Source organism: Nylanderia fulva, unplaced genomic scaffold (assembly GCF_048542155.1).
Source record: "Nylanderia fulva isolate GAGA-0341 unplaced genomic scaffold, ASM4854215v1 Scaffold1, whole genome shotgun sequence".
NCBI lineage: Eukaryota > Metazoa > Arthropoda > Insecta > Hymenoptera > Formicidae > Nylanderia > Nylanderia fulva.
Window position 1 is genome coordinate 7,596,585 of NW_028189192.1, and position 26,161 is coordinate 7,622,745.

Consider the following 26,161-nt stretch of genomic DNA (forward strand, 5'->3'; position numbering starts at 1 on the left):
TTCTCTTGAATCTCGAACCGACCTTCTTTACTATAGACGAAATATCTTAAATCTTTCGACATTATCGGATTATATACGACTGACACCGCCGACTCTCTTCCGACAGATTCAGCATTCGTAAAAATGTATGCAAGAAAAAAATACGAAACGACGAAACGTCAAAGGAATCGCAAAGTATTTTTCTTTTAATTAAACCAAGTGAAAAAGAAGGTATTATACTATTATATAATTCCGAGAATGCGAATTTCACGGAATATAAAAGACATTTAGAAGAGTATTGTATGAAAATGGAAATTCTCTGAGATTTTAAATAACGCTTCCAAAGTCGCGGAATTTCTACAGAACGTATCCAAATTTTGCATACAGATTTCATTTAAATACAATACGTTTATTTAAATATTAAAAACACAAATATAATCATTTATTCTAATACTAATATTTTTATTTCGTCAGAGAGAGAGTTACGTAATCTTTTTCATGAATTTCAAACGACGTGAAATGTCCACCTAATTTCATCGATAGATATTCGCGTGAGCTGCGAAACCTTCTTCCGCGAAGAACGGTCTTTATGACGCTCGAGAGTAAAACGCTTCGAAAGATGCGTGCTCGCGTGCGCGTTTGCTTAAATTTGCTAATATTAAGATAAGGCAGCGGCGTCAGAGGCGACGGAGAAAAAAGCGACAAATAGCGAGAGAAGGAGAAGAGAGGAAGCGATAGGGGGAATGTAATAAAAGGATAGGAGGCTCCGTGCGAAAGTACGAGCGAGATAACTAGGACAACGTGTTTATACGCTGTAAATTCGTCGCTCGAGATTGTCGACGTCGTCGTCGTCGTCGTCGTCGGCTGCGACGCCTCGTCTCGCTAAGTTGAACGGAAACACGCTCGAACACACGTTCACGTAACGCACACACGGTCGCGTACAAGAATACGAGTATTTACGAGCGCTTCCGCCACGGAACCGTCGTCGCTTATTCGCCTCGTCGTCGACCAGGAAATCACACACACACGCGAGGCGTCGCGTTAAAATTCGATCAGATAATCCTGTGTGCGCCACGATTATTATGGCGATCAAATTCTTTCCCGACCGCGCGAGAGCCCGCTATTTTCTCTCTCGGCGAATTCGACCTCCCTACCGGATGTGTCGGCGAGATTCGAGGGCGCATAAATTTCCAGCTAATCAACGTCCGTCCGAGAAACGTTGTTCGTTGCGAGGGTGGCTTTTTGTCCCCTCGTTTGCAAGAGAATGGTCGCACTAGGGCTCTGCTCTGACCTAAATCGGCGGAACCGGGTCGGATTCAAGTCGGATCACTCCGGAAAATCGCGCGTGTTTGCATCCGCGAATGTGGAACAAGGGTGTGTTCGCGTAACCGATTCGCTGATTATTGAAACGATCAAGACGACGACAAGGACTAAATTGGTGAAGTTCGACGGTGTTACTGTCGGTATTATATATATAGATATATTTTTACAAGATGCGCTTCGCGAAAATCTGCTTGTACGTCTGCGGTGCAGACGGATCTGTCTACGGCAATCGACATTTCTTCCCATTTCTTCAATATTGGAAATCTATTTTACTCAATATGTTCGCATATTTACTCGAGTTTCGTTCTACGAGATGTGCATGTATTTATAAAGCGGTTGGATATTTTTAAAAATTACCTCAGACGATAATTTTCCTCCTTGCGGTTCTCCAAGTTTAAATGCGATAGCTCGATGATTTTTATTAAATTAAAAATCGGATAAAAAACTTATTTTTATGCGACGGCGGTTTGCGAGAAATATACTCATTCGGACGAAAATTGATTCTATTAACATTCATCCTGAATATATGCAACTCTCATCACGTAAATGAAATTTTTTTTAATGATTCATTACAATTTCCCTCTCTTTCATTTAAATGTGATTTATAACTTTTTCATTCTTTTTCCTTGGAATAATTATACTTTGAAGACAACACGCGCTTGTAATTAAAAGAATGGGAAATACCATTTACAAGTATGTACTTTATGTAGAGCAGTGTGATGGATTAATTATAAATACAAATTGAAGAAAAGTAAGAGCCAGGCACAGATATTAGATGCAAAAAAAAAATTATTTTTAAAAATTCTTCCATATTTATTTTAACTTATACAAAATAAGTATAGTGGGATTTAAAAATAATTTCGTCGCGCATAATGTCCGGCTTTTATATTAAGCTCTATTCGTACCTGAATTTGTATTTACATGTATATCTCTCGGAACCTTTTCGATTTATTATTTTAAATATTAATAATAATGTACAAAGTGATTTGCGCTCCGAGATAATTTATCATCCGGAGGTTCTGCATCTCTGGGAAAAGGTTGGAAACCACTGATCCGTATCGAGCATCGTATCGATCGAATGCATTCTCCGGAGTGCGACGAAGGATTTACCGTCATTGGCGAATCGCGAGGATCGTAGGACAATTTGTCCAGTGTTCGCTCGTACATTCTAGTACGCCAAGTTTCTCTCGAATGCAACGGACCTTCGCGCATAATAGTTTTCCAGGAACGTATATACCGGAAGTTCGCCATCCGTGAGACCACTCGGAGCTCCTCTCTCTTTAGCTCTCTCCCTCTCTGTCGTTCCTGTAACAACTATTTGCTTTTCAGGTGACCTTAATCCAGGAAAAGGTCACTAAGAGGTATTCTCTCTACAAATTCAGCCAGAGAAGAGGCGAACGAAAACGAGCAACAGAAAAAAAAGAGAGGGAAGGAGGAGATAAGAGAAAAATGGATGATATTAGATGGAGATACCGAGATGCGTAGAAATATTCTGCTTCTCGAAGTAAGAGTCCACATATACGATAACTAAAAATTGGAATTGTTCCGTCTTTCCCAAATATGTGGCTCGTAAAATGTTCGCTACTGTAGTTTGTTATATCACACATCGTGTACTCTTTTTTTTACCAAAAGAATCTGCGTTGTTTTTGGGAAGAATGCATAGATATAAAAGCTCCTTCCATGCACGTAAAAAGAGATATCTTTTCTCTTATGTACATTTCTCGATCCTCGCTATAATTGATTCTAATTCATCTTATTAAAATATTTCTTTTGTATCGAACACACGCGAGGCAAATTCCCCAGTCTGATTGACAAGGAAACGTGCATGAAATAAACGAAGGAATAACGCGCGATAACGTATTTTCACGCTTGTCGGCGAATGTGCAAATAGCGTGAAATTGACAGGCGGATGCTGGCGCGGAGACGGAAATACGCGCTATCTCAAAACTTGAGGATACAACGGAACATCTAGCGACGAATTTCGGCTAGACGGAAAGGGGGCGAGAGAGAAAGTATAAAACCGCGAGACTATATTCTCGTGGAAATTCGTCGTAGCCGCGAAAAGGCGGAATTCGTAACGACTATCGTCGTCGTCGTCGTCGTCGTCGTCTCATCTTCATCGCCTTCGTCCGTGTCATCGTCATTGTCTCCCCGCCGGGCACAAAACGTCGTTCAAGAACACGAGGGAGGTTTCTTACCTCCTGGCCGGGAGGCGCCGGTGCTTCCTGCGATGATTAGAAGCAGCAGCGGGCTTAATAAGACTCTCGAGGAAAGCGGCATCTTTCCTATACTCCTCTACCGGCGCTTGCGCGACACGGGCTCTTCTTAGCCGACTTCCCTCATCACAGCCTCTCTGTAAGAATAAAAGATAAGACGTAAGGCTCGGTTTCGCCAGTGGAAATAAATCTCGCAAAAAGCGAGTCGCTTTTAGAGTAAGACCGATGGCGATCATCGAGCCATGACATATTAGTATTTATCGTATGAGGAGATTTCTTTGCATTGTATAATCAAGATTTCGAAACTGGAACGACCAGCATCGTTAATAGTAATTACTTTTGGTATACTGTTAATAAAACAAATTAATGTGTGCTATTCTTTCATCCGTAGATACTGGTGACGATTCATCCCTCTTTGAAACGTCAGACAAGAACAAATCTTTTGTCTTTGAAAATACTATGTAGTGACATCTCGAGTAAAAATCAACTGACATTCGCACAGCTGACAATGAGAGAAGCGGAACGATTACTCGTTCTCTCATTCGAGATGACCAGCGGCCCGTGCCTGACGTTGAATGGAACGACGGGACAGAATACCGGGTTATCTTTCTCGCCATGTTTTCTCTCTCTCTCTCTCTCTCGGCTTACTTATATCCTCGCCTATTCTTAGGTCGCGCAAGCACATAGAGAGCCGGAGAGAGAATACGAGAACGAAGTAGATTCAGAAGGCGAGGCGAAACGTCCGGGAGGGGGGTTGAAGGGGGAGGCAGAGATGGTCCCCGGGGCGCGTTGGGTTTCCATTATGCTAAACCGCAAATGGAGTCCTGCGATCGAGTGTCTCTTCGCGGCCGACTCCCGAAGGCGCGCGCACAATGGCGCCGGTGGCGAGGCTCCTAAGGTGTAATGTTACGTAGAAATTAAATTCGCCCATATTCTCCGGCGTTTCGTGTATCCCGCCCTCTTGTCACCCCGAATTCGTCAAGCGTTCGCCTCGCGACGAAAAGCATCAGCCGGCGTGACACTCGAGCTTTTTACGCGAAAACGCGACGATGATTTCTATGGTTTTTCCTGTGAGAAACGATCCTCACGCACGACACCGCATCGGGAATATTAATAGATCGCCGTATATGTATTCAGATTTTATATGTGAAAGAATTTTTACGACTCGAAGAATTCTTTACTCTTCGACGAATTTAGAACCGAGCAGCTTGAGCTTTCTTATTTGAATGCGATAATTCGACTGCAAAGTTATTTAATATATTGCGAAGATTACGCTCTTTCGAAGATATTATTTAGAAAGTAATTTTATATAAATAGGAAAATTTGTTTAATTATCCGCAATATACATAAATCATATTAGAAATATTTTTTTCTCTTACGCGTCATTTGTAAGATTTGCCATGCAGGCAGTTTTGTAAAAGGAAACGCGACGTATGCACAACCGACGAATATCGGTGTTCGGGATTTTCCACGACGCAGCTTTTCCTCTCAAGGACTCGATTACAGGCGAACAATTTTATTTGGGTACCGCGAGCTTTTTCATATCAAATTCTCTCTTTTTGTCATGGCTAGCAACGAAAACTTGTTATATCGTGCGTCGCTTTTTACGACATACGCGTGCAATGCTTTCACTACATATTTTCAATATCTTTTTAGTTCTCCTCGCGCGCGCAGCTTATAAGCGTTTGATCGATTCTGAGTAGACGTTAGATTCGCAGCTTTGACACAGGATGATATCAACATACATGAATATGTACATTTCCCGCTTTGAAATGTCGTGTAGCAGGTAAATATTCAATATCAGTAACATCAAGCGAGAATCTTCCGGTAATTAAGTTATTGGATAAATATTACGAGATAAAACGGAGAGAGCGAAAAAAATATATGTATATAAATGCTAAGGAAATGCGATGTACAATAAATAAGTTCGATTGAATTTTTCCTTTCTGTATATCAACGCGTGAAAATGAAAAATATCACTAGGCAAAATGTACGTTCAGAGAACAGGCAAAGAAATGCCGAATAACATTCAAAGCCAGATGGAAATTATTTCGCCGAGTAACTAATTGCGACATCCGTTGTGCGACAAAAATAATTTTCCTACTAACTAATGCAGCGAATAATTAAGACGATAATAAAGTTAAATTAAAATCTGGGAGAGAGAGAGAGAGAGAGAGAGAGAGAGAGAGAGAGAGAAGAGAGAGAAAGAGATTATATCTGCCAGGACTACAAGCGAGGACCGAAAATAGAACTTGGGAATGAAAAGCTAATTTCATTTCAGAGAGAGTTGATTTTGCTGTCGCAATATTTGCGCGGAAAAATTTTTATGGCTTTCATAGCACAACGAGTTCAAATCGCAACTTGCGGTAAGTCATTACTGTTACATTTCTACTTTTTCCTCGACATTACGCATCGCAAATGAACACAAAGATTAAGACGAGCCTTTCATCGCAACAACATGCCGTGAATAAAATTAAAGAGATCTCGTATCCTCTTGTGTAAAATATCATATGACAGAAAGAGAGAATTTGTTGTGAAAAATTTAATATGAATATCTATACTTGATAATAAAATGACGAAAAAAGCAAGGATAAAATCTGCAGCATACGTAAATGTTCTGATTTTTTTGTATAATATTCAATACAAAATATCTAAAGTTACATATCGTTAATATTAAATTTTATATATATATTTGTATTTCACAAAAGATAAAAAGTGCTCGTAATATATTAGAATAGACGTATTACGTTGTGAGCAAAAAATTTGAATTTACCATATATTTGGTAGAAACGTGCATCAGAGAGAAAGAGAGAAAATCGCTATAAAATATCATCTATATTGCGCCAGATATTCCAACAGTTTCGATACAACTGACGTTTTAAACATCCTTTTCCTCTCGTTTTACGTGACAATACAGGTGGATTCTGGGATCTAGTCGGCTTCCAAACAATGCCGGAAATTTACAATGTTGGTTCAACGTTTACCTGCTGCATCGTATGTTTAGAAGACAAAGAATAACAGGCTGAGAAGGAAGAAAGAGAGGCGAGAAAGACGGAAAGCAAGAGATAAGACCGTCCAACAACATTGTTTCTTCCCCTGGCACATCCTTGTCGTTTTAAAGCCAGCTTCGCGCGGAAGCGCAGGGAAGCTTCCGCTTTGACGGTTTTCTTATTGAACGCGCAAATTGTATTCCTTGAACGAACCTGAGGGATTGCAATATTGGCGCGACGCGATTGCAATGATATTATCGAAAGAGATGCGACAAATTGGAAACCAGAAGAACTGATGGAATCCGTCCAAGTCGAGAAGTATCTAAACAAAAGCTCATTGAAACGCATATTTCGCCAAATAACGATCCACCTAACACTTTTACCGATCGATGCTGACAAAGTAAAATCAAATATTTGCAATATTATAACTGTACAAGTGCGTTAAACAAGTTGGAAAAAGCGCGTGTAGAATAAAAGAGATCTATAACATCAGAAACCGTCAGACTTACTAAATCTTCAAATCTTTGAAATTTCTTCTCTCAAAGGCCGCCTAATATGACGTAGAATATTATTCGCGTTCAAAGAATCTCAGAATTTATTCGCTACAAAAATGTTCTAAAAAAAAAACAGTCTAAAATAGCATGCTGGCATCTTAAAAATCGAAGGAAATACTTCACGGACAATCGATACGCTGTCACGCTCAGCGGCTTGCGAGATGCAAATGGACCACTTTCACGTGTCATCGCTTATAAATCTCTCTTCTTCGCGTAGATGTTCGCCAAAACGCGGAGCGGATAGTAAATGATGGAAACGATGTCGAACGCATTTGAAGGAGAATCGTGCGATATGTGGGAAAAAAAAAAAAACAGGAAAGAAAAGAAAAGCAACGCAACGGAAGGGAAGCTGCGCGCCGGCAAACAATGTGGTCTTATCTAACGGAAAATTTCCGCAGGCTCACAGCTACGGACATATATGGGAAAGGACTTCTTCTTCTTCTTCTTTTGTCCCGTCTGGCGAACGTAGCTTCGAGATCGGCCATTTGCCAAACGAGATTGAAGATTTGCACCGTTGGTTCGCCGGTTATTATCGCCGAAGCGTATAGATGGAGGGAAAAAAGGATCAGGGTGCGAGAGAGCGGAGGAATAAAAACGGACGGGTGGCGGGGAAATTGGGATAAGAGAGAAAAGAAGTTTAGCGGAGATATGGAAAAGGCGAAGAAGAAAGAGAGAGAACGGAATCGCACTGGTTTATCGCAGTGGATTCCGAACGATTCTTCCTCTCATCGAAAAAAGGAAAAACCGGGAAGGCGGAATCGAGAGGAAGAACGACAATGTTGTGACGCGAGACGCAAACTTGCTCGGAACTTTGATGGACGATCCGACGACGACGATGAAGCCGGACCACCGTACTTTCATGAACTGAAGGAAGAAGATACGATCGCGAAGCTCCGCGAGAACTCCTTTAGAACTGGCTGAGTCGCGTTAACTTATATTCGAAGAGTATGTGCTCAAGTGACATTATTTAGTTTCCGCTCGGCCCGATAACATTTTCTATCGGACTTTGTGGAAATTCTGTCCCTCTTCTATGGAAGGTAAACGCGGAAAATCGAAAATCGATATAGAACTGCGTATTTAAATTATATTAAGTATAATATCAAAATAAAAATTACTGTTTCTATTATTTCATGAAAGTAAACGCCAACATTTATACTCATTACATTTTCCGTGGTATAAATATTTAGAAACGCGCGCTTTTAATTTTCTCTTTCTCAAAAACTTTTATATGAGAAAAACCATTAAAACAATTTTTTAGTCTTTCTCTTTAATTTTACGCAAACTGATAATATGCAGTAACATTGTAATTATTTAATCTTATATATAATCTTCACAATTAATTGTTGATTGCCAGTGATAAAATTTTAACAAATAATAAGATGTAATTTTAATTCGACCAAAAACTGGCTATTCATTTATTGAAAATAAGTACACACTACGTTTTCGACCCACATTGTGGTCCTTTTTAAGTGCTTTGTGTCACAGTAGCTAACAGATTGTCGATATGACAGGACAACTTTCATGTTTCTATTTTTAATTAATGTAATTGCTGAATAAGAACAAGTATGTATTACAGATCAAATTTAATGTTAATGTAATCTTAATTTCGCTTGCCAAATTACGTATTTTTGTATTCTAGCACTTAAAAAGGACCACAATGTGGGTCGAAACGTAGTGTGTACTTATTTTCAATAAATAAATAGCCAGTTTTTGGTCGAATTAAATTGCATCTTATATATAATACAATAAAACTTTACGTATTTGTTCGCGTGTATCGAACGATTAATGACAATAGCGATACTTCAGAGACATTTAAAAGCGATGCGTGACGAAAAAAAAGCGTCGGGATTAAAATTGTCGTGGTTCATCGCAATCGTCTCGACTTCTCGCCTTTCAATCGTTAACACGCGCATTCCCGTAATTACCCCTTTCTCTCCCTCGCATGTATCGTTCGAATCCCACGTAAATGAACGTACAATTTACCGCACGCATTTCCGCAACCCTTTCTCCCACTCGTCGTTTCGTGCCATGCAGATTCCTCGGCATCGACGAGGACGAATCTTCCGCCTCCCAATATCCCGTTCTACATCCCTTCGTCGGCGACGCGAGGTATGCGATTCTCCGTGTGCCGCGTGGAGCCAATTACATCGTAAGAAACGTTAACTTAGTTTGTCGAGCAGTTAGCGCGAGAGAGGGTAGTCTTACCTCCCTCGATACTACGTGTACATCCCTAGCGATAACGGCGCCGCGGGACGAACAGATATCAAGTTATATAGTTCAGAGCATCCGCTTTGCTCGCGCTCCATCCGCTCTATCCACCAATACCAGGAAGCATATATACATGTATATGTACATATAAATGTTATGTATATAAAGGCTACCGAGAGGGAGAGCCGCGCGAGCCAGACATTCCAGCCTCTCGCAAATTGAGAGTCCGATGAGACGCTAACTCTCCCTCGCGCTCGAATCTCCGATTCGCTCTCGCAGTGATAATTCTCAAGTCGAAGATCTTGAGCGACAACATCGACGTGTTATAATTATTTTATTTTATAAATCTTATAACAGAGACCGCAGTTGGATATGTTCGTCTTTTTATTAATATAAATATTATATAAAAATTGTAATGAAAAAAACGATGCTAATTCACGAAGTTATTTCGATGATGAGATGTAATAATAGACTTTATAAACCTTATAACAGAGACCGCAGTTGGATATGTTCGTCTTTCTATTAATGCGTCTTTTTATTATTATAAATATTATATAAAAATTGTAATAAAAAAACGATGCTAATTCACGAAGTTATTTCGATGATGAGATGTAATAATAGACTTTTATAAACCTTATAACAGAGACCGCAGTTGGATATGTTCGTCTTTCTATTAATGCGTCTTTTTATTATTATAAATATTATATAAAAATTGTAATAAAAAAACGATGCTAATTCACGAAGTTATATCGATGATGAGATGTAATAATAGACTTTTATAAACCTTATAACAGAGACCGCAGTTGGATGTGTTCGTCTTTCTATTAATGTGTCTTTTTATTAATATAAATATTATATAAAAATGGTAATAAAAAAAAACTGGTGCAAATTCACCAAGGTATATCGATGATGAGAGATAATAAAGTTCAAATAATAATATCGGGACCGTCAGACACAAATGTTCATGCTACGAAGTACTTATCAGATATCGTAGCAAATCATATGTCGTTCTCTGGATTGCGAATTGCTTTTCGGAGAAGCACTGGTTTCGACCCTTCAAAGGTTGGCAATCAACTGACTAAAACTCCGTGCCTTTCTCACGCAGCGTTTAGCGATCTTCGCCGCGTTGTAAACAGACAATGTTTACATTTGGCTCTGTTAATGTATTTACGAAAGTCTGCTTTGTTCCGAGAATCGCTTTATTCAACAAACTTTCTCAACGATATAGAGTATATACGCGGTGGTCCAGAATCTCCATACATTTTAATTTAAATTTAAATTATCTTAATTAAATTTCTTTATTTAATATTGTTATGTAATTTACATTTCATATTTTTAATCTTATTTTTCCACTAGATTTCATATTAATCAACAGAAAAAATGAGATAAAACGTTAAATATATATGGTTGTCCATTGTCTAATAATATATCTGTACAAAATAAATAAAATTGTTAAAAGAAATTTGAAATGAAAATTATTTGTAGCTCGATTAACATATTTTTGAAAATTATATTTATATAACTATTTTTCTATAAAAAATTGTTCATTATTCAATATCTCCATTGAAACACTCATTTGTTCCACATCTCATTAGTACTTAACGGGCATTTGCAACACGTTGAGGGTGCAACCAGATTATACTTATACGTGTAATCGCCATTAAAGCTTCACGCCAAACACATCCCTCCCGATCCTTCGGTTTCGAGATTACTTCGAACAGAGAATTAACAGGCGTATATCGAAAATCAGGTCATGTCGTGGATGGGGAAAACCTGTAAAGTTTCTCCCCCCTCGGATTCGAAGTACGAAACCAATTCCGCACAGCAACCAATTATGTCGTAAGAAACAGCGGTCTCGGACGAGTTATAGCAACGTTTCTCTCTCGCGAGGTATATAGGGCACTCTCGAAGGTTCGATTGCAAACTTATTCTAGTTATAAAAGAGATTGTTGGTCGCGAAACGGGACTCCTATTGTGTCAAAGGAACGGTACAGTAAATCGAGAAGATGATAAAAGAAGACCAACATTTTCTGCAAGTATAAAGTGTCAAAGAAAAAGAATGCATTTTTATAGTTTAAACAATTTTGCAATTTTTTCAATTAAATACAATCAAAAAAATCCTGACTATTTTACACAAAATCAACTCATCGCGCGGAAGTTGTCGATAAACAAACGAGTTTCTTGGATCGTTAGTTATTCTCGCCACGCGGACCATCGACTTTTTTTTTTCTTTTATTGCAAATGTCGAAGAGAGCGAACACCGTGCAATAAAAAGCGATGCATGACTGCGCATTCTGCCCCCTCGGATGAGAGAGGCGCGCAAAGTTTCGATCGCGTCGAACACTCCGGGAGAACGAAACGGCTAATCGGATACGCGTGCAGTTGAGCGGAAGTGCGTAAAAATCCGTACTTCTCGTACGTACAGTTTTCCGTCGACACCAAAAGAGAAAGAGCAAGAGAGAGAGAGAGAGAGAGAGAGAGAAGGAAATAGTTTCGACTTAGCTAAGGAGAGTTCCTCGAGGGTGGCCACGAGGGTGGTGTTAGCGGCAACGGTGTGGTGAGGCGAGTCGAACGAAGTCGTGCTAAGCAACTTAGATTAGTTGAATCGACTGGTCTCGCCGGCTGGCGAACCGCCAGGCCAAATTGTCAAGAGAATTGTTCCCTCTCTCTATCCTTTTCTTTCCAAGTCTCACCACCGCAAAGGGGATGCGCGCACTCGCCGCCCTTTCCTCTTCCACCTTTCGCCGACGTGTTCTTTCATGCGCGGCGAAACAAAAGGGGCCGTTGACGTAGACGGAAATCTAATTCGCGAGAATGTATACGCCGCTTGATTGTATTCCTGCGGCTTGCACCGACTCGCTCGCGATCGCAAGGGACAAAGATCTCGGTGGCGGAATCGAGAAATTCTTGGCGATTCCGTACATGAAATTGGAAAGAACACGGAGAGAAATTATTCAGGTTTGTCGATATAAAGCGAGAACGAGAAAATAAATTGCGGCTTATAAGATCCAGAAAGTGGCAGTAAATTGAATTTCGTGCAGTTTCCAAATTTTTGTTTCTTATAATTGTCTGCACAAAATATAATAGAATATAATGCACTGTAACGTTTCTGTGTTTGTAAGAATTAATAAAATTATTTTGAGATTAATATATATGAATTAATATATAAATCTGGCACAAAATATAATAGAATATAATGCGCTGTAACATTTCTGTGTTTGTAAGAATTAATAAAATTATTTTGAGATTAATATATATGAATTATGATGAAAAATAAAAATGCTAAAATCCATCAACGTGTCCATCATTGTGTCCTTATTAAAAAAAATATACATATATTTCTAGTCTACAAAATATATATATAGCGATTTCTGCAAATATATGTGGAAAGCGCGTAAGAGTTTAAAGCTCGAGGCAAGGTGTCGACGGATATGACCGGTGAAATAAAAATGATAGTCAGTCATCTCTCGAGATCGGTTCAAGACTTGGGCGATTCGCGCGCGCTTCAGCTTACCGCGCTCCTGTCAAAGGTGCTTTTATCCGGATGCTTTATTTCCGTCCCGATCGCGAGAGTTGTATGGGTACGGGCACCAATTCGTTTTATTGGATTCCGCGTAAGGGCGGCGCCGCGCGTTTTTCCGAGTTACCGGGACGGGCGAAGAAACCCGGCAGGCGCGCGTCCTCATCCATCATCCGTCTGCGCGGAGCGCCGAGTCATTTAACAAACGTCTCTTCGAGATCCCATATTGCGCCGTTCGCTCGCACGCCGCGTTCGCGAGAGATTTGACCGCGCTTCTAGCGATCGGTTCGTTTAACCGCGAAAAGCGTACTCGCGATTCTGAAATTCACGAGGTGTAAGTATTACATGATTCGGCTAATAAAAATAAATAAAAACATTTTTCAACATTTATTTTCGACAGACGTAACATTAAGATTTTAAATACTTTTTTATATTCTTCTTCCTTCTCAAATACAAATAATGATATCAGCAAAACAACAGAAATATATATTAATTGTATATATTAAATATATATATACAAAAATTATTATATATATTATTTCTTAATATATCTGTATAAAATTAAAGGACGATATGCATACGCAATATTGGAAATCCACGAACTTTCGATACTATAATATTTCTTGTATTTAGATAAATTGTACACAGTGGACGGCAATAAAGGCGAAAGAACCGGTGTTACATAAAAGTAACATGTCCTCCGTATGTATGAGGCTGAACGGGAAAGAAAATTTCGAGGTTTTTCCGACGTATAAGTTTGCATACGTCTTCGGCCACATCGTTGGACGGGAGATATATAGTCATTTTTCGACAGAGTCAGCAGGTCGTTCGATGCGGTCCGAAAACGAATCAGATATTCCCCGCGAGAAGACCTTCTAAAATCGGCTTATTCCGATACAACTTGCCTCCGGCTCTCTTCTCTCGGGTATCCAAACGTCTTTGTGTACAGAGGGTTTAAGTCAAAGTCTAGGTGTTTTATAAAACAGCATCGACGCGATGCGGTCGATGAAAAAAATAACTGAGATACTATTTATGCTATCGAGAATCGTGTAAAAGCTTAATTTAATAATTTTCAATTCTTAAGAATCTCTCCCACACACATCTCTCGTTTTCAGTCACGTATCGATATCTTTAATTATTCGTTTGAATGCTAAAAATTTGAAAGAAAGTCACAGTTGACGTTAGAAATTTCGTTGCTATGTATCTTTGACAACTTACATTGGTTACGGTTTTTGGAAGCGTATCCCGGCGAATCATAGATAATTTATCGCGGCGTGCATCCGCGCGCGATCGGTGGTAAATAAATCATCAGATAAAGTAAAAGATGCAACGGTATCTGTTCGCGTTCACTTTGTTTCACCGCGGCAACCTGGCCGAGTATCGAGCGCCAGCTGGAAATCGGCTTACACGTTCTTCCTTCGATTCTCCTTCCTCTCCCGTGTCGAGTGAGCGAAAGGTAAAGCTCTCTTCGTGATTTCCTAGATACCTAGAGCGCGGTTGGTAACCGCAATTTCGACCGCGAGTAAGAGGGTAGGACTAAAGACAAGGCGAAAAGGATCCACGAAGCGTGGTCTGGTCTGCGGGACAGGATGAACCTACGAGAGGAGAGAAAGAGTGTGTGTGTGTGTCCGATTCCTGCGGTAAGATAGAATCGGCGAGATAGCGAAGAGGGAAGTTTGTCACGGAAAAAAGCTGGAAAAGCTGGAGAGCTAAGAGAAAGAAAGGAGACAGAACGGAGAGAGGCGGTGGACCCCATTGTTGACTCCTAATTCCACTTCGACGCCTAATTAAGTCAGCGCGCTGATTCTCTTTCGAGCCTCGAGGCGGCAGCGAAAAGCCTCGCGGGAAAAGATCGAGAGAGACGGAAAGTGGATGGAGAGAAGAGGAGGAGTATAAAACTCATTACATTCACTGCCGAGTACTGACCGAGTTTCCGGCGAATGTGACATTTCCAGGACACTTTTCTTACACGTCGCACGAATGCGACATTTTATAATTTATTATGATGTCAGTTGGAAATATTGGATAATGTGAGACTTTAAATGTTAGCGAACATACGCGAAATGAAATGTACGTTTGATGTATATTATTTTAGAGACACACGCCAAAATTTTAGGTCAAGATATTTTTGCAATATTATTCGAAACGACATGTGACATCTGATATATCTGATAATTAATGTAAAAAAAAACATTTCTTATTTAGTATATCGGACACGCTATTTCCTACTTTTTTGACATTTGCAGTTTAAAATCATGTAAAATAATAAAACTAGAACATGAATCATCAAAATAAAATTCTCTAAATCTGTGATATACATATATATATATATATATATATTTATCTCAATTTGAGTCAATCTAAATTAACAAAACGATATGCAAATCTTTTATTTACAGAGACAGATATAATTATATATTGTGCTTGAGAAAAATATCTTTTATTTATCATTGACTTAGTAATTTTATATATATCGCGAGCTTCTGATTGACGTTTCCTGTCTATTTTTATTTTGACATCTAATTAAGTCAGTGCGTCTCTTCTCTCGACTTGCTTTCGAGTCAGTGGTCGATAGGAAGGAGACGGGAAGATGGGAAGAAAGAGAGAGAGAGAGAGAGAGACGGAAAATTGAACGGAGAGAGAAACTGCGGAACTCGTTACATTTACTGACACGAAGTGCCGGGCCGGTAACACGAATGTTGTTGGAAACTTTGCAAGTTTCTGGAATGTTTTGCGCTATTTCTACATAGGTAGTTACATAATTCTCGCAGTTTGATGCACATTTGCGCGTCCTGTGTAGAGCCACTACGTTTCCGCCCTAAAGTTTTTATCCTTCACTATACATTAAGCTGTAAATCCGATAGCGTATGTTGCTTGTGCTCTTATCTCGCCACTAATCGCCCCCCGCACATGTTTTAAGCCGCGCCTCGCAACATTATTGTTTTGCAACTTTGTCGGTTGTATTAGAAAGTTATAATTAGAATTCGCATTTTTTCTCCGATGTCAATCTTGAAATCTTCGTATGAGCTCGCGTGCAGCTTCCTCTTTTCGACGTAGCGTTAAAAAAGTGCAGTCGTGTATTTTTGATCGAACATATTATTAAGTATACACAGTTGAAAATTTAGCAGACATCACAGATGTTCCAAACGGTCTACGGAAATTTAACATATGGATATATGTTAAATGGAGACACAAAATAATAATTTAAAATAAATTTGTGTAAAATAAACATAATTTTCCTACTGTGTATTATAGATCCGTTATACTTGTCCATAATAATTAAAATAATCAAAGTATTACATTTGCTCGCAAAGGAGAATTGCGCTAAAAGAATTCGATTCTCCCAATATAAAACAAATCGTCATGTAAAGGGTATAAAAAAAACTCTTATTAGACTTATAAATAAGCATCTAGCGATAAATGTCTACCGTGGACGATGTTCCTCCGATATTAATAGCTCTCGCTATCGATTCTGAACTTTTCTCTCTCTCTCTCACGTTACACCTCGGAACTATAGCGATTCACCGAATATGCGGTACAGCTTGCGGATGCAAGGCTGCGGGAATCGATCGTGAGATATGATTTTACAGCGAGGCGAGGGCGAGAATATATCGGGGAGAGCTCTCGCTACCCTGGTTCGGAGAGCGAGAGAGTTTGCACGGTCGCGGATCGTAATTCGAATCGGACGTCGTATCAGCCCGGAGCGTATTCCAATCCGCAAAACGAGCTATACGTAGTATACGAGGGCAAGAACGGTGAGAGCCGCTGCTGCTCGTCGAAGCCGAGCCAGACGCCGAAATCAGCTTACGCCTACGCCAGCAAATCGGGCTTTGGCCCGGGCGAAAAGAGTATACACGATGTGTACCAATTTACAGCGGGCTCCTGGAGAAGGATATTTGCGATGCTTTTCGCCTCGTATTTTTTCACGGTGTCGGGAGCTTTAATTCTGTCGTTGTCGGCGAGATGGGACGCGTATAGGTCGATCCTCTACTACCAGGGATTTGGGAAACTACTATGATTTCGAGGGGAAGAATCCTAGCGGAGGAATTTTACGAAGAATGCGTGTATTTCGAGCGGTAGTTTAAAATAGCCGCCATCTGTTATCTGATCCGGGCGTCGGCTTCTCTTATTTTCGGGAGTTACACTTGAATATAACTCGGCTTAAGATACGATTTATGGATCTCGGCTTTATCTCCAGTTTCTATTGGTTTGTAACGCTCATAACGTGAAATCTGAGTTCTCTCTCTCGCGCAAGCTTTTCCCCGGGTGCCCGCAGTTTCTAAAAATCCAGTTTCTACGAAACGCTTTCGCGGAGTTTTGATAGTTATCGCCGCGATGGAAAGCAATTCGCTGGCATAACAGGCGTTCACGTGGAAAGCGGCAGGAAGCTGCAAGACGAAAAGCTAGAGTTCGAGTTTCCGAGGAACGATCCCCGCATTGGCATCGATCGCGCCAATTGCTGTTTCCTAAACCGGTAGTTTGCGATAGACTCTAAAACCAAGCCAATATCAAGCCGGAAATTAGTAAACGTCCTTAAAACGATTATCTTTCGTAAGAATTTGTCTACATTTTTTTTATAACAATACAGAGTCAGAGTATAGAAAAATGTACAAAAAAAAATGAAGGGAAAAGAGGAAAAAAATTATAAGAAAGGACTTTGACATTTTGGGAAACGAGAAGGAGAGGACGGATGAAAATATGGTAACATTGAGATTTATTGAGAAATCGACAAGGAACCGGCGACACAAATAACGATGCCGATGTCGCTCGTCGTCGTTGTACAGCCCCGGCATAATGTCAACCCGTTGGAAATGTTATATTAGATCTAAGGCTAGAGGAAGATAAGGGCGAGAGAACGCGCGAGAGAGGGATCCGCCGAGATTAACCCTTCGGACAGATAAGGATTTCGAGCCGGCCGATAAAGCCACCCTCCAACGCCAACGTCCATCCGTCTTGGACAAGCGGTATCAGTTTCCGAGAGAGAAAGAGAGAGAGAAACCGGTGTCCGTACCATCTCACGTAAAGTCATGAAATCGTGGTAGTTGATGACCGCGCGCGCGAGACGGCGCAAGAAATCGGAGGTCGTTAATGATGGAAGTCAGACTGCAAGATAATTGGCGGTCGGAGACCGCCGTCAGAGGCGGCGAAAATTAATGGGACTCGCAAACGAACCCGAGTCAAGTCGTATTCGTGCGATCGATCTTTGGTTATCACGTCGACCGGATCTCGCCGCTGCGCTGGCTGGAAGAAGTTTCAACATCCGGAAAGAGAAAGAGAGAGAAAGAGAGAGAGACAGATGCACGCTGCCGGATAATATGCTGTAGTCGTGTGACGTGGGAGAGGTGTATACGTACGTCGATCGTGTGAATTCTTTATTTATCTCGCGTCTGCAAGCGTGTATAAATAATGCATGCACTGACATCTGCAACTGCGCGACGATCATGCGGCTATGTTTTTGTTTATTTAAATTTTTACTTCGATTTTTATTCAAATGTTTAATACCTGCTGTTTACAATCTGTTTTTTTTTTTTTAATTTTATCAATATTTCTCTCTGAGAATATGAATGACGAGTTTCGATTGGATATCTCTCTCATCTGAATATTTTTTAATCGAGAGGCGATATAATGGATTACAGCACGAATTGTTAATTAATTCCATTATTTTTCTCAGCGCAAAAAGTTCGAAGCCCCTATTTCTGAGACTTTTTATGAAAGAAAAAATGCGGCCGAATCGATAAAACAGTCCAGCCGGTCTTCAATATCCGGAATACATCGAACGTTACTTCCTCGAAAATGTCTAGATTAAACCTTCTTAATTATCGACGACGTCGATCGATCGCAAGGGTCATTAATAACATTAGATGCGGTACGCGATAAGTCGAGGGATCAACTTTTCTTTTTTAACCTCCTCGATTGGACGGTAACGACCGTTAAGACGTTGCCGCAATTAATCTTGCCGCTCTCCCGTATACGACAACATTCTAATTTCACGGAGAAAGGAGGGACGGTTTTCACGCGGTCCATGTAAAATTCACGTGATTATAAATTTACATATATCGGATCTTAGAATTATGAGAGTCGCGAATGGGGAGAAGAAGTTTCGCGCTGGTGTCGTCGATCGTTTGCGAAACTTGCGTATTCCCAATTAACGTAAGGAGGATGCAAGAGAGAATTTCGCGACAAAGCCAACGATTCGATGGCACCTTCGCGTCTCTGTCGGCTTTAGGCTTCCCCGGGAACAACAATATCAACGTTGTAGACGACAAGCGGCAGAACAACGACAGCGAGTGTAACAGCGGCGCAATATGGACCAAAGCGACGCGTGATTTGTTCACCGGAAGAGAGACAGAGATACCGTGTTCCGGACAGAAATCGGACAGGAGTAGCCTCCGCTATCGATTGCGCGCGAAAACTAGAACAGCATTTGATCAATATGAACCATTCCCTCTTACACGCGTCCCTCCACTGACAAATTCTAGCGTTGTGTTTTTTGTTATTAATCCCTCAAACCGAATACGCGGGGGAGGAGAGAGCGAGCAAAGCGGCCGAATTGGCCAGTTCGTTTGTTTCGCAGTTGAACGTAGTTATGATGAGTATACGCGAGTGCACGCAGCTTTCTATTTCATTAGTTTTATAAAGTTTTATGAAGTTTGTGAAAAAAAAAAAAAAAAAAAAAACGTTGTTTGTGAGAATATCTTTCGCTGCGCGAAATACAAAGTTAAAACTGTAACATCTACATGTAGTTGGAAAATAAAGAGATATTCTCTAAGCTTAAAATATATAATGTAATAATGAATTTATCTGAAATAGAATTTATTATCCAGAGAAGAAAATGACAAAATTAACAAGAATATTTTATATTTGCTAATTAAATTTGTCAAGGATATAACAACTGTAGTTCAGATATTATTTCATCCGAGATATATTCCGTTTACAGAATTTTATTTTAATATATAATTTTTAAATATATATTATTAAGTATATATATTAAAAAATAATATATATATATGAAATATTATATATAAAATTCTAGTTTTTTAATTAAAAATTTAGCGCTTTAATTATCGCTAAATTGTCGTTTGAAAATACAAAACTTTATTATTTTGTCCGCGTAATTATCTCATAAATACAATATTAAAGTATAATAACTGTCAACAATATATAACGCTGTAAATTATTTTATAATATGAAAATGTTAAAACATGTAATGTGTGTGACACATGCGAGATTGTTTTTCGAGCGACGAAATATCGAGGCTGGCGGGAGAAAATTTATCCGGCCCGATAGTCACAACTCAACACTCTTCTGCATGAACTAGTTTTAAGTTTCTAAGGTGAGTAATGCTCGTAAAGGGAAGTTTCGTACCTATTTTACTTAAAGAAGATTTTATGAAGTTATCTGTGATGTAAAGTTAGTTGATAGCGCGGTATGTTTTCTTTTTTAGTTCATTACAATTAACCACCTTCCATCTTTGCGTATAATTTGCTTGCGTATAAAGCGTAAAATATAAAGTTTTTTGCCAGTTTTCTTCGTTATTATTGTTTCATTTCTGTTTTCAAAGAACTGTATCCACTATGAGAGTATCGATTATTTTCAATCGTGTAAACTATAAAACTCGAAAATGACGAGCTACCAAATCGTGGATAAATGTTATAGATAATTGACAGCCTTCGAAAATAGTTTCGATGTGCGCGCGGTTTTAAAAAAATAAGTCGTCACTGAAATCGTCGAATAACATTCAATTCAAAGGCAAGCTCTGATCGCGCGTAGCGCTCTAGGAATTTTTATTCACCAAATCGCTCGACTGAATGGATTCATTACAAAAAATCGGATTTCGAATCGAATTCATTGGAAACGGCCGGGTCATACAGATATCGAGGAAGCCTATATGTATATCGAGAACGTAAAGATTCACTGAATTTCATGGTTTGAGTAATTTCACGCGATCGCGATCTCAATTAAAGCAATATTCCAGCTCGAAAAATTCGCGTTTCCGTACAATCGATGTGACGACGAAAGCACGCCGATCCAAATTGCGGAACTGAGTGTTATCAAAATTCGAATTATTCTCTAGTCGATATATAAGTCATTGCAGCCCGAAACTCTCCACAAATCTAAGATTGATGAATTAATTATAGTTAAAACTGAGGCAAGAATATAATATTGAAAAAATTAATTCTAAAATAATGATATAAAAATAATAATAAATAAATAATTATATAAAAAGAGAGAAATACTACAAAAACAAAGATATCGTATCGTGTACGAATGTGGCAGTGTCAAGTCGAGCGGTACAAGTTGCCGGGCAAATTGTCGTCGAAACTCGCGTTAGTCGAGCGTAGTAATCCGACCTATAACTCCGTTCGCCTGCAAGAAGGTAAACTTCGTGTGGCGGGAACACAAATACACGTACCTATACGGCCGCGATCACCTGCGAGCGTGGATTACACGAATAGTAGCCGCCGGTGTTGCCGACGAAAAAATCGAACTTTACCCAGAACACATCGGCAGCTGGTCCGATTCATGCATGCATTCGCAAGAAAAAAGCTCACAATTTGATCAACGCGAATCTCGACGCGAGATGCAACTGCGCGGACGGATACGACTGCAAACAATGACGTTGCTCTCTCATCCCGAAGGAGATACTTTGTCTACAAGACGCGGATATCGCGGGATACGCATTCAGAATTGAGCATCTTGGGAAAACTAAAGCGAAAATTTTCATAAAATGACAGATATCGAATATTGTAGAAGATGGAGAGAAATTTCAAAGAAGCGAACACATCGAGAAAAATGCTTTTTAGAGAAAACATATTTTTAAAATTCCACATTTATAACGCGACACCGAAAGGTTACATTTAACATGGTCGCGATGCAACTAGGATACAGAAGAAAAAAAAGTTAATTAAAATTTAATTAAATCCGATTTATTCAGTAAAACCGGGTCGAGATACTTTTCCAAGATATATGTATATGAGAAGTTTGCGCGTTGCTATAAAATTTTGCAGTGTAACAAAAGATATACCTAATATTAAAGTAATATATGCTGACATAATTTTATACAATTTGAAAAATAATATATAATCTGATAATATTGATGATATATAAAATTATTCGAAAAATTCCCAGAAATTCTCGTTCCGTTAAACAATTGTTTCAAGAATAAGACGCAGAAAATAGATACTTGAAGATCGCGGCATTGCGTTAGTAACGTTTCGCTTCGCAATCGACAAAGTTTGATACCGCGAGCGTAAGGGAACACCCCAAAAACTTCGATAATGGAAGTAATTGAATTTCAACCGAGATCAGGCCGCGGAGGTAACGGCACGTACCTAACGAAATTTAATGACGATCGAATTTAATTGGACGAGGAAATTTAACGGACGGATGGTTGGGCAGTCACGTAAAAAAGTCTTCACACGTGAATCACGGGAGGATACCGAGGATTTGGCTGGACATGGGAGGAAACGGGAAAAAGGGGAAAGAGAGAGAGAAAGAGAAAGTCGAAAGCCCTGAGACTTTGAGAAACCCGTGACGGAGTACTCGTCGACTCCGGAGAAATGGATCCGACGATTACTCCGGATCCACGAGACGAAGTCGTAAATCGTACCGAGCGTTCGCTAAGCGAAATGAATTTTGGAATAAGATCGAACCCTCCTGTCGACTTTCGACCGATCGCGCCGCCGCGCCGGAATGATCTTCGTAAATCAAAGTGACCGTTATATACAGAACAAAATTACCGCAGTTACCCGAAATCATCGTTTCAAAAGTACGAGTCTCGACTTTGCGATGGCTTCTTCCTCGACGATCTTGAAGAAAATATGGATCAATGTATATATGTACATATAATATGCTTTAAAATTAAAAATACTCTTTATACACCGTTTCATATCCTGAAACGTCCATTCTAAAACTTTAGCTTCTAAATTCTAGCACGAGATACAGAATCATCATCTTGCCACGACCAGGCATAATTGCAGCGAATTAAATTCGTCTCTCGTGGCTCCCGCGGAAATCACTTCCCCACTTCGTGGTTCGCGCGTCATTATTTTCTGCGACGACTTACACGGAGTTTACGTACCTGTCCCACCGTACCTGTTCGTTAACGAAGTTCCCGGGAAGAGGGCTCATCCGCTTTTTGTTAACGACTTCGCGAGGATGGAGTCGTTTTCGGACGGAAAGTTTTTACCAACCGTCCATTATCTCGAACAAACCCGCCGAGAAGTCGAATTTTCGGCCGAACGTGACGCGAATGATCACCTCTTCGTCGTGTCTACGCGATGCATAGTACGGCGTTTTGCCGTGTATGACAAACGCGTCACGTGACCAGCGGAATATTGAACTTTTCTGATTTGTGACGAGAAACGCGAAAATGCAGGGGAATTTAAGACACGCGTATATCAAGCGTGACGAAGGTAATATATTTTAGTGTAAAATTAGATATAAAAATATGTTTATCTCGGGAGAAATATTAAAAATTACGAGATTTAATTATTTACGTCAATCTCTATTATAATTGAGCAAGGTAGACATTTAGAAATGTTATTATTGTAACTTACAAAAATATTGTCTGGAATAGTCATGTTAGGACAGCTAAATAAAACCTTTTTTATGAAATAATAGATGAACAGAAACATTTTTGGAGCAAAGATTACTGATCTACAATGCTGATTTTATTTTTATTCTGCTGTACGAGGGACGAAATTATACAAGCCAGTCGCAAACAACTGAATTATTCGCAAATTATATATATATAGTTTGCTATATATATAGATGAAAATCATCCTACGCGCTGAATCACCTACGGATTGAAATACTGTGTTCGTTAAAATAGAAATAATAATCTCCTGTGTAGGCCCGTTTCCAAAACATGAAAAACATTTCCAACGAACGAGCTTTCATACCGTCGAATCTCTCGCGTCTCATCGCCGCGATAGCCAAAGCCCGGCGTTTTTGGAAACCTGCAAGCGGCGCGTTGAAAAATGAATTAGTTTGTTCTTTGTGTAGCGTGTAACATTCAATGTGGGGGACACAACACGGCGAAGATAGACACGTAACGAAAATCAATTTTGGAGGGAAATTTTTCCTAACGGCTGGCAGTAGCCAGCAGAGAGCGGCCGCGACATTTCGACCGGAGCAATGGAAAAATAATGACACTAAAATTTTTAAAAACCGTCGCGCCAACGACGCCGGAGAACAATTTCGTTCTCTCCGAGCAACAAAATTGTGCCCGTAGTTTTTTCTGATCTATGTTTTTTCCTTTTTTCTGTTTTAGCGAGTCGGAACGACCGGGCCAGTCGAGACCTGACGGGAAGAGAGAGAGAGAGAGAGAGAGAAAGGGAAGGTGGATGCCTAACAAGGGATAACTTCATTAAGGACCGCGGACCCAGCTTGTGTGTTTTACAAGTTACAAATTAAGCTGATTAGCAGCAAGTCGAAGCTCGAACTACCGCCTGCGCCGGCCAAATCTCCGCTCGTCGCATGCGACAACGTAAACGTTGAATCGTGCCCCGGTTTGTTGACATTCTGCATGTTCGAACGGGCGAGAGAGTTGATAGCGCTCGTGAGAAACTGCAACAAATGAATTATCATCCGCGCGTTCTGTGTTGATATTTTCCACAATATATAGGTACATATATATATATATATATATATATATATTTGGAAATATCCTGCGAACTACGTTTCCGAACGAGCATCTCTCTAATTTACACCGTGCGCAAAATAATAAATAATAAAATGAATATTTAATAAACTCTCTTATAGCGTCTAGCGATTAAATATTTCTTTCGCGTGGCAAGAGATTATCTTAATTCTTTGAAAACTAAAAAACGCGAGCGCTAACGAACGCGATTCTCTCCCTGCTCTCTCGCATATATTTATACACATAATAAGGGGAAAAAAAGAGTTTGTCTGAAACATGGGAGGCATTCGTCGTGCGATACAAGTACTGCAGTTTCTCTCTCCGACAAGATAACGTGACTGAAAAATGGAAACAGAGAAAGGAACAAGCGACGTCGTCGATCTTACGCGAGATTGTCTTCTTCACTCTTGCGCCTTCACAGTACATAATTACGTCGCGCGAACTCTCCCGCGCATGAATGAAATATAATAAATAATAATATGTATATATGTATCGTATATAGCGAGACCATTGATTGAAAAATGCATCACATCCGCGATACTACTATTTTACATACGTTACGAGATGAAAACTCGTATCGAATTTGGAAACTCGCGACAAAATTTAAATGCAAACTAACTTTAAATGATAAATTACGTATGCATAACGTAGCGTGTAATAATAAATGTTATGCGTGCATATATAATTTGATCTCATTTTCTGCGCGCATTTTTCCCGTTTCGTCGAACGTGTGTTGTCCTCCTCTATACTTTATTCCCGAGTAATTACATTCCAAACGATCTATGTGTTCCTAAATGATCCAATCCGGTTGAATTACAGGACCTGTGTGCATCATCGCGTATCTGATTTATGAACTTCATTAATTTGAATGGCTCTTGGCAATGACGCAGCTCGACATATGCAACTGCAAGATTTTCTTCCGAAGAGTCGACAATAATAAAAATAAATAATAATGGAAAAATATCATTTTATAAAATTATATATAATTTTACGCCCTACATATATATTCTTACCATAAGCTGTTGGTAAGAACGATAAATATTGTGCGACGACGTAAAATGTAATTTTCGCATCTCTAAAGTAACTTCGCTATTATCCTATTACTAACTTTACTGTTATGCTATTAAGTATGAAACTCTATGGTTCATGCATAATTTATGTGCATGCCTCATTGACTTTTTAATTCTTCCTAAAATCAGGTTGAAACTTTGCGGTTTGTTTTATGAGCCCAGCGATGTTACAATATTTAATAAATATCGGTCCCGTAATGCTTCGGCGATCAACGTACTTTTCAAGCTATCGTAAAAAGTGTTAAAAACTTGAATCATTATTTAAATTAACTTTCACCTTTCGACAGTCTTGCAAGCATTAATATGAAATATGTCCTTAAAAAATTGTATTCAATAACGTCGTCGACCTAAAACGAGTGCATCTACACTCAAACTCTCGCTTTCTCGACACTTTATGCGTCTGATTCACGAGGAGACTATTAATTTAAAGGGACACGAGGCTCGACGAGTTAAAAGAAAGCGGTACGCCACGAGAGAATGTGCACACTTGAGCGCTTAATAAGCTCGTTGGTTTCCCCCAGGAATTATCGCGGGTTAAGAAAAGAAAAAATAAAAGAGAAGCTCATAATCATCGGCGAGGGTGCATTGCAGACCCGAGGAATGATCGTCGTTTCCACGGCAAGAAAATGCGAGGGTGATGGGGCGAAGAGACGCGGA

General features: G+C 39.6%; 1 protein-coding gene and 1 long non-coding RNA gene across 4 annotated transcripts in view; one reads left to right on the forward strand and one right to left on the reverse strand.

Annotated features, from left to right (window-relative positions):
- The window catches only part of LOC114931064 (uncharacterized), a 169,565-nt gene extending 144,318 nt beyond the window's left edge, over positions 1 to 25,247 (forward strand). Inside the window, exon 4 of the long non-coding RNA XR_003819594.2 lies at positions 24,066 to 25,247. This is a non-coding gene — a long non-coding RNA (uncharacterized LOC114931064). The remainder of the gene's footprint in view (positions 1 to 24,065) is intronic.
- LOC114931062 (uncharacterized) overlaps positions 1 to 26,161 on the reverse strand; it is a 252,494-nt gene that overhangs the window by 125,610 nt on the left and 100,723 nt on the right. For all 3 annotated transcript variants that reach the window (XM_029302982.2, XM_085481011.1, XM_085481017.1), the window contains one exon: positions 3,501 to 3,655. In XM_029302982.2, coding sequence (XP_029158815.1) covers positions 3,501 to 3,582 — 82 coding nt within the window. In that variant the 5' untranslated portion in view covers positions 3,583 to 3,655. The remainder of the gene's footprint in view (positions 1 to 3,500; positions 3,656 to 26,161) is intronic.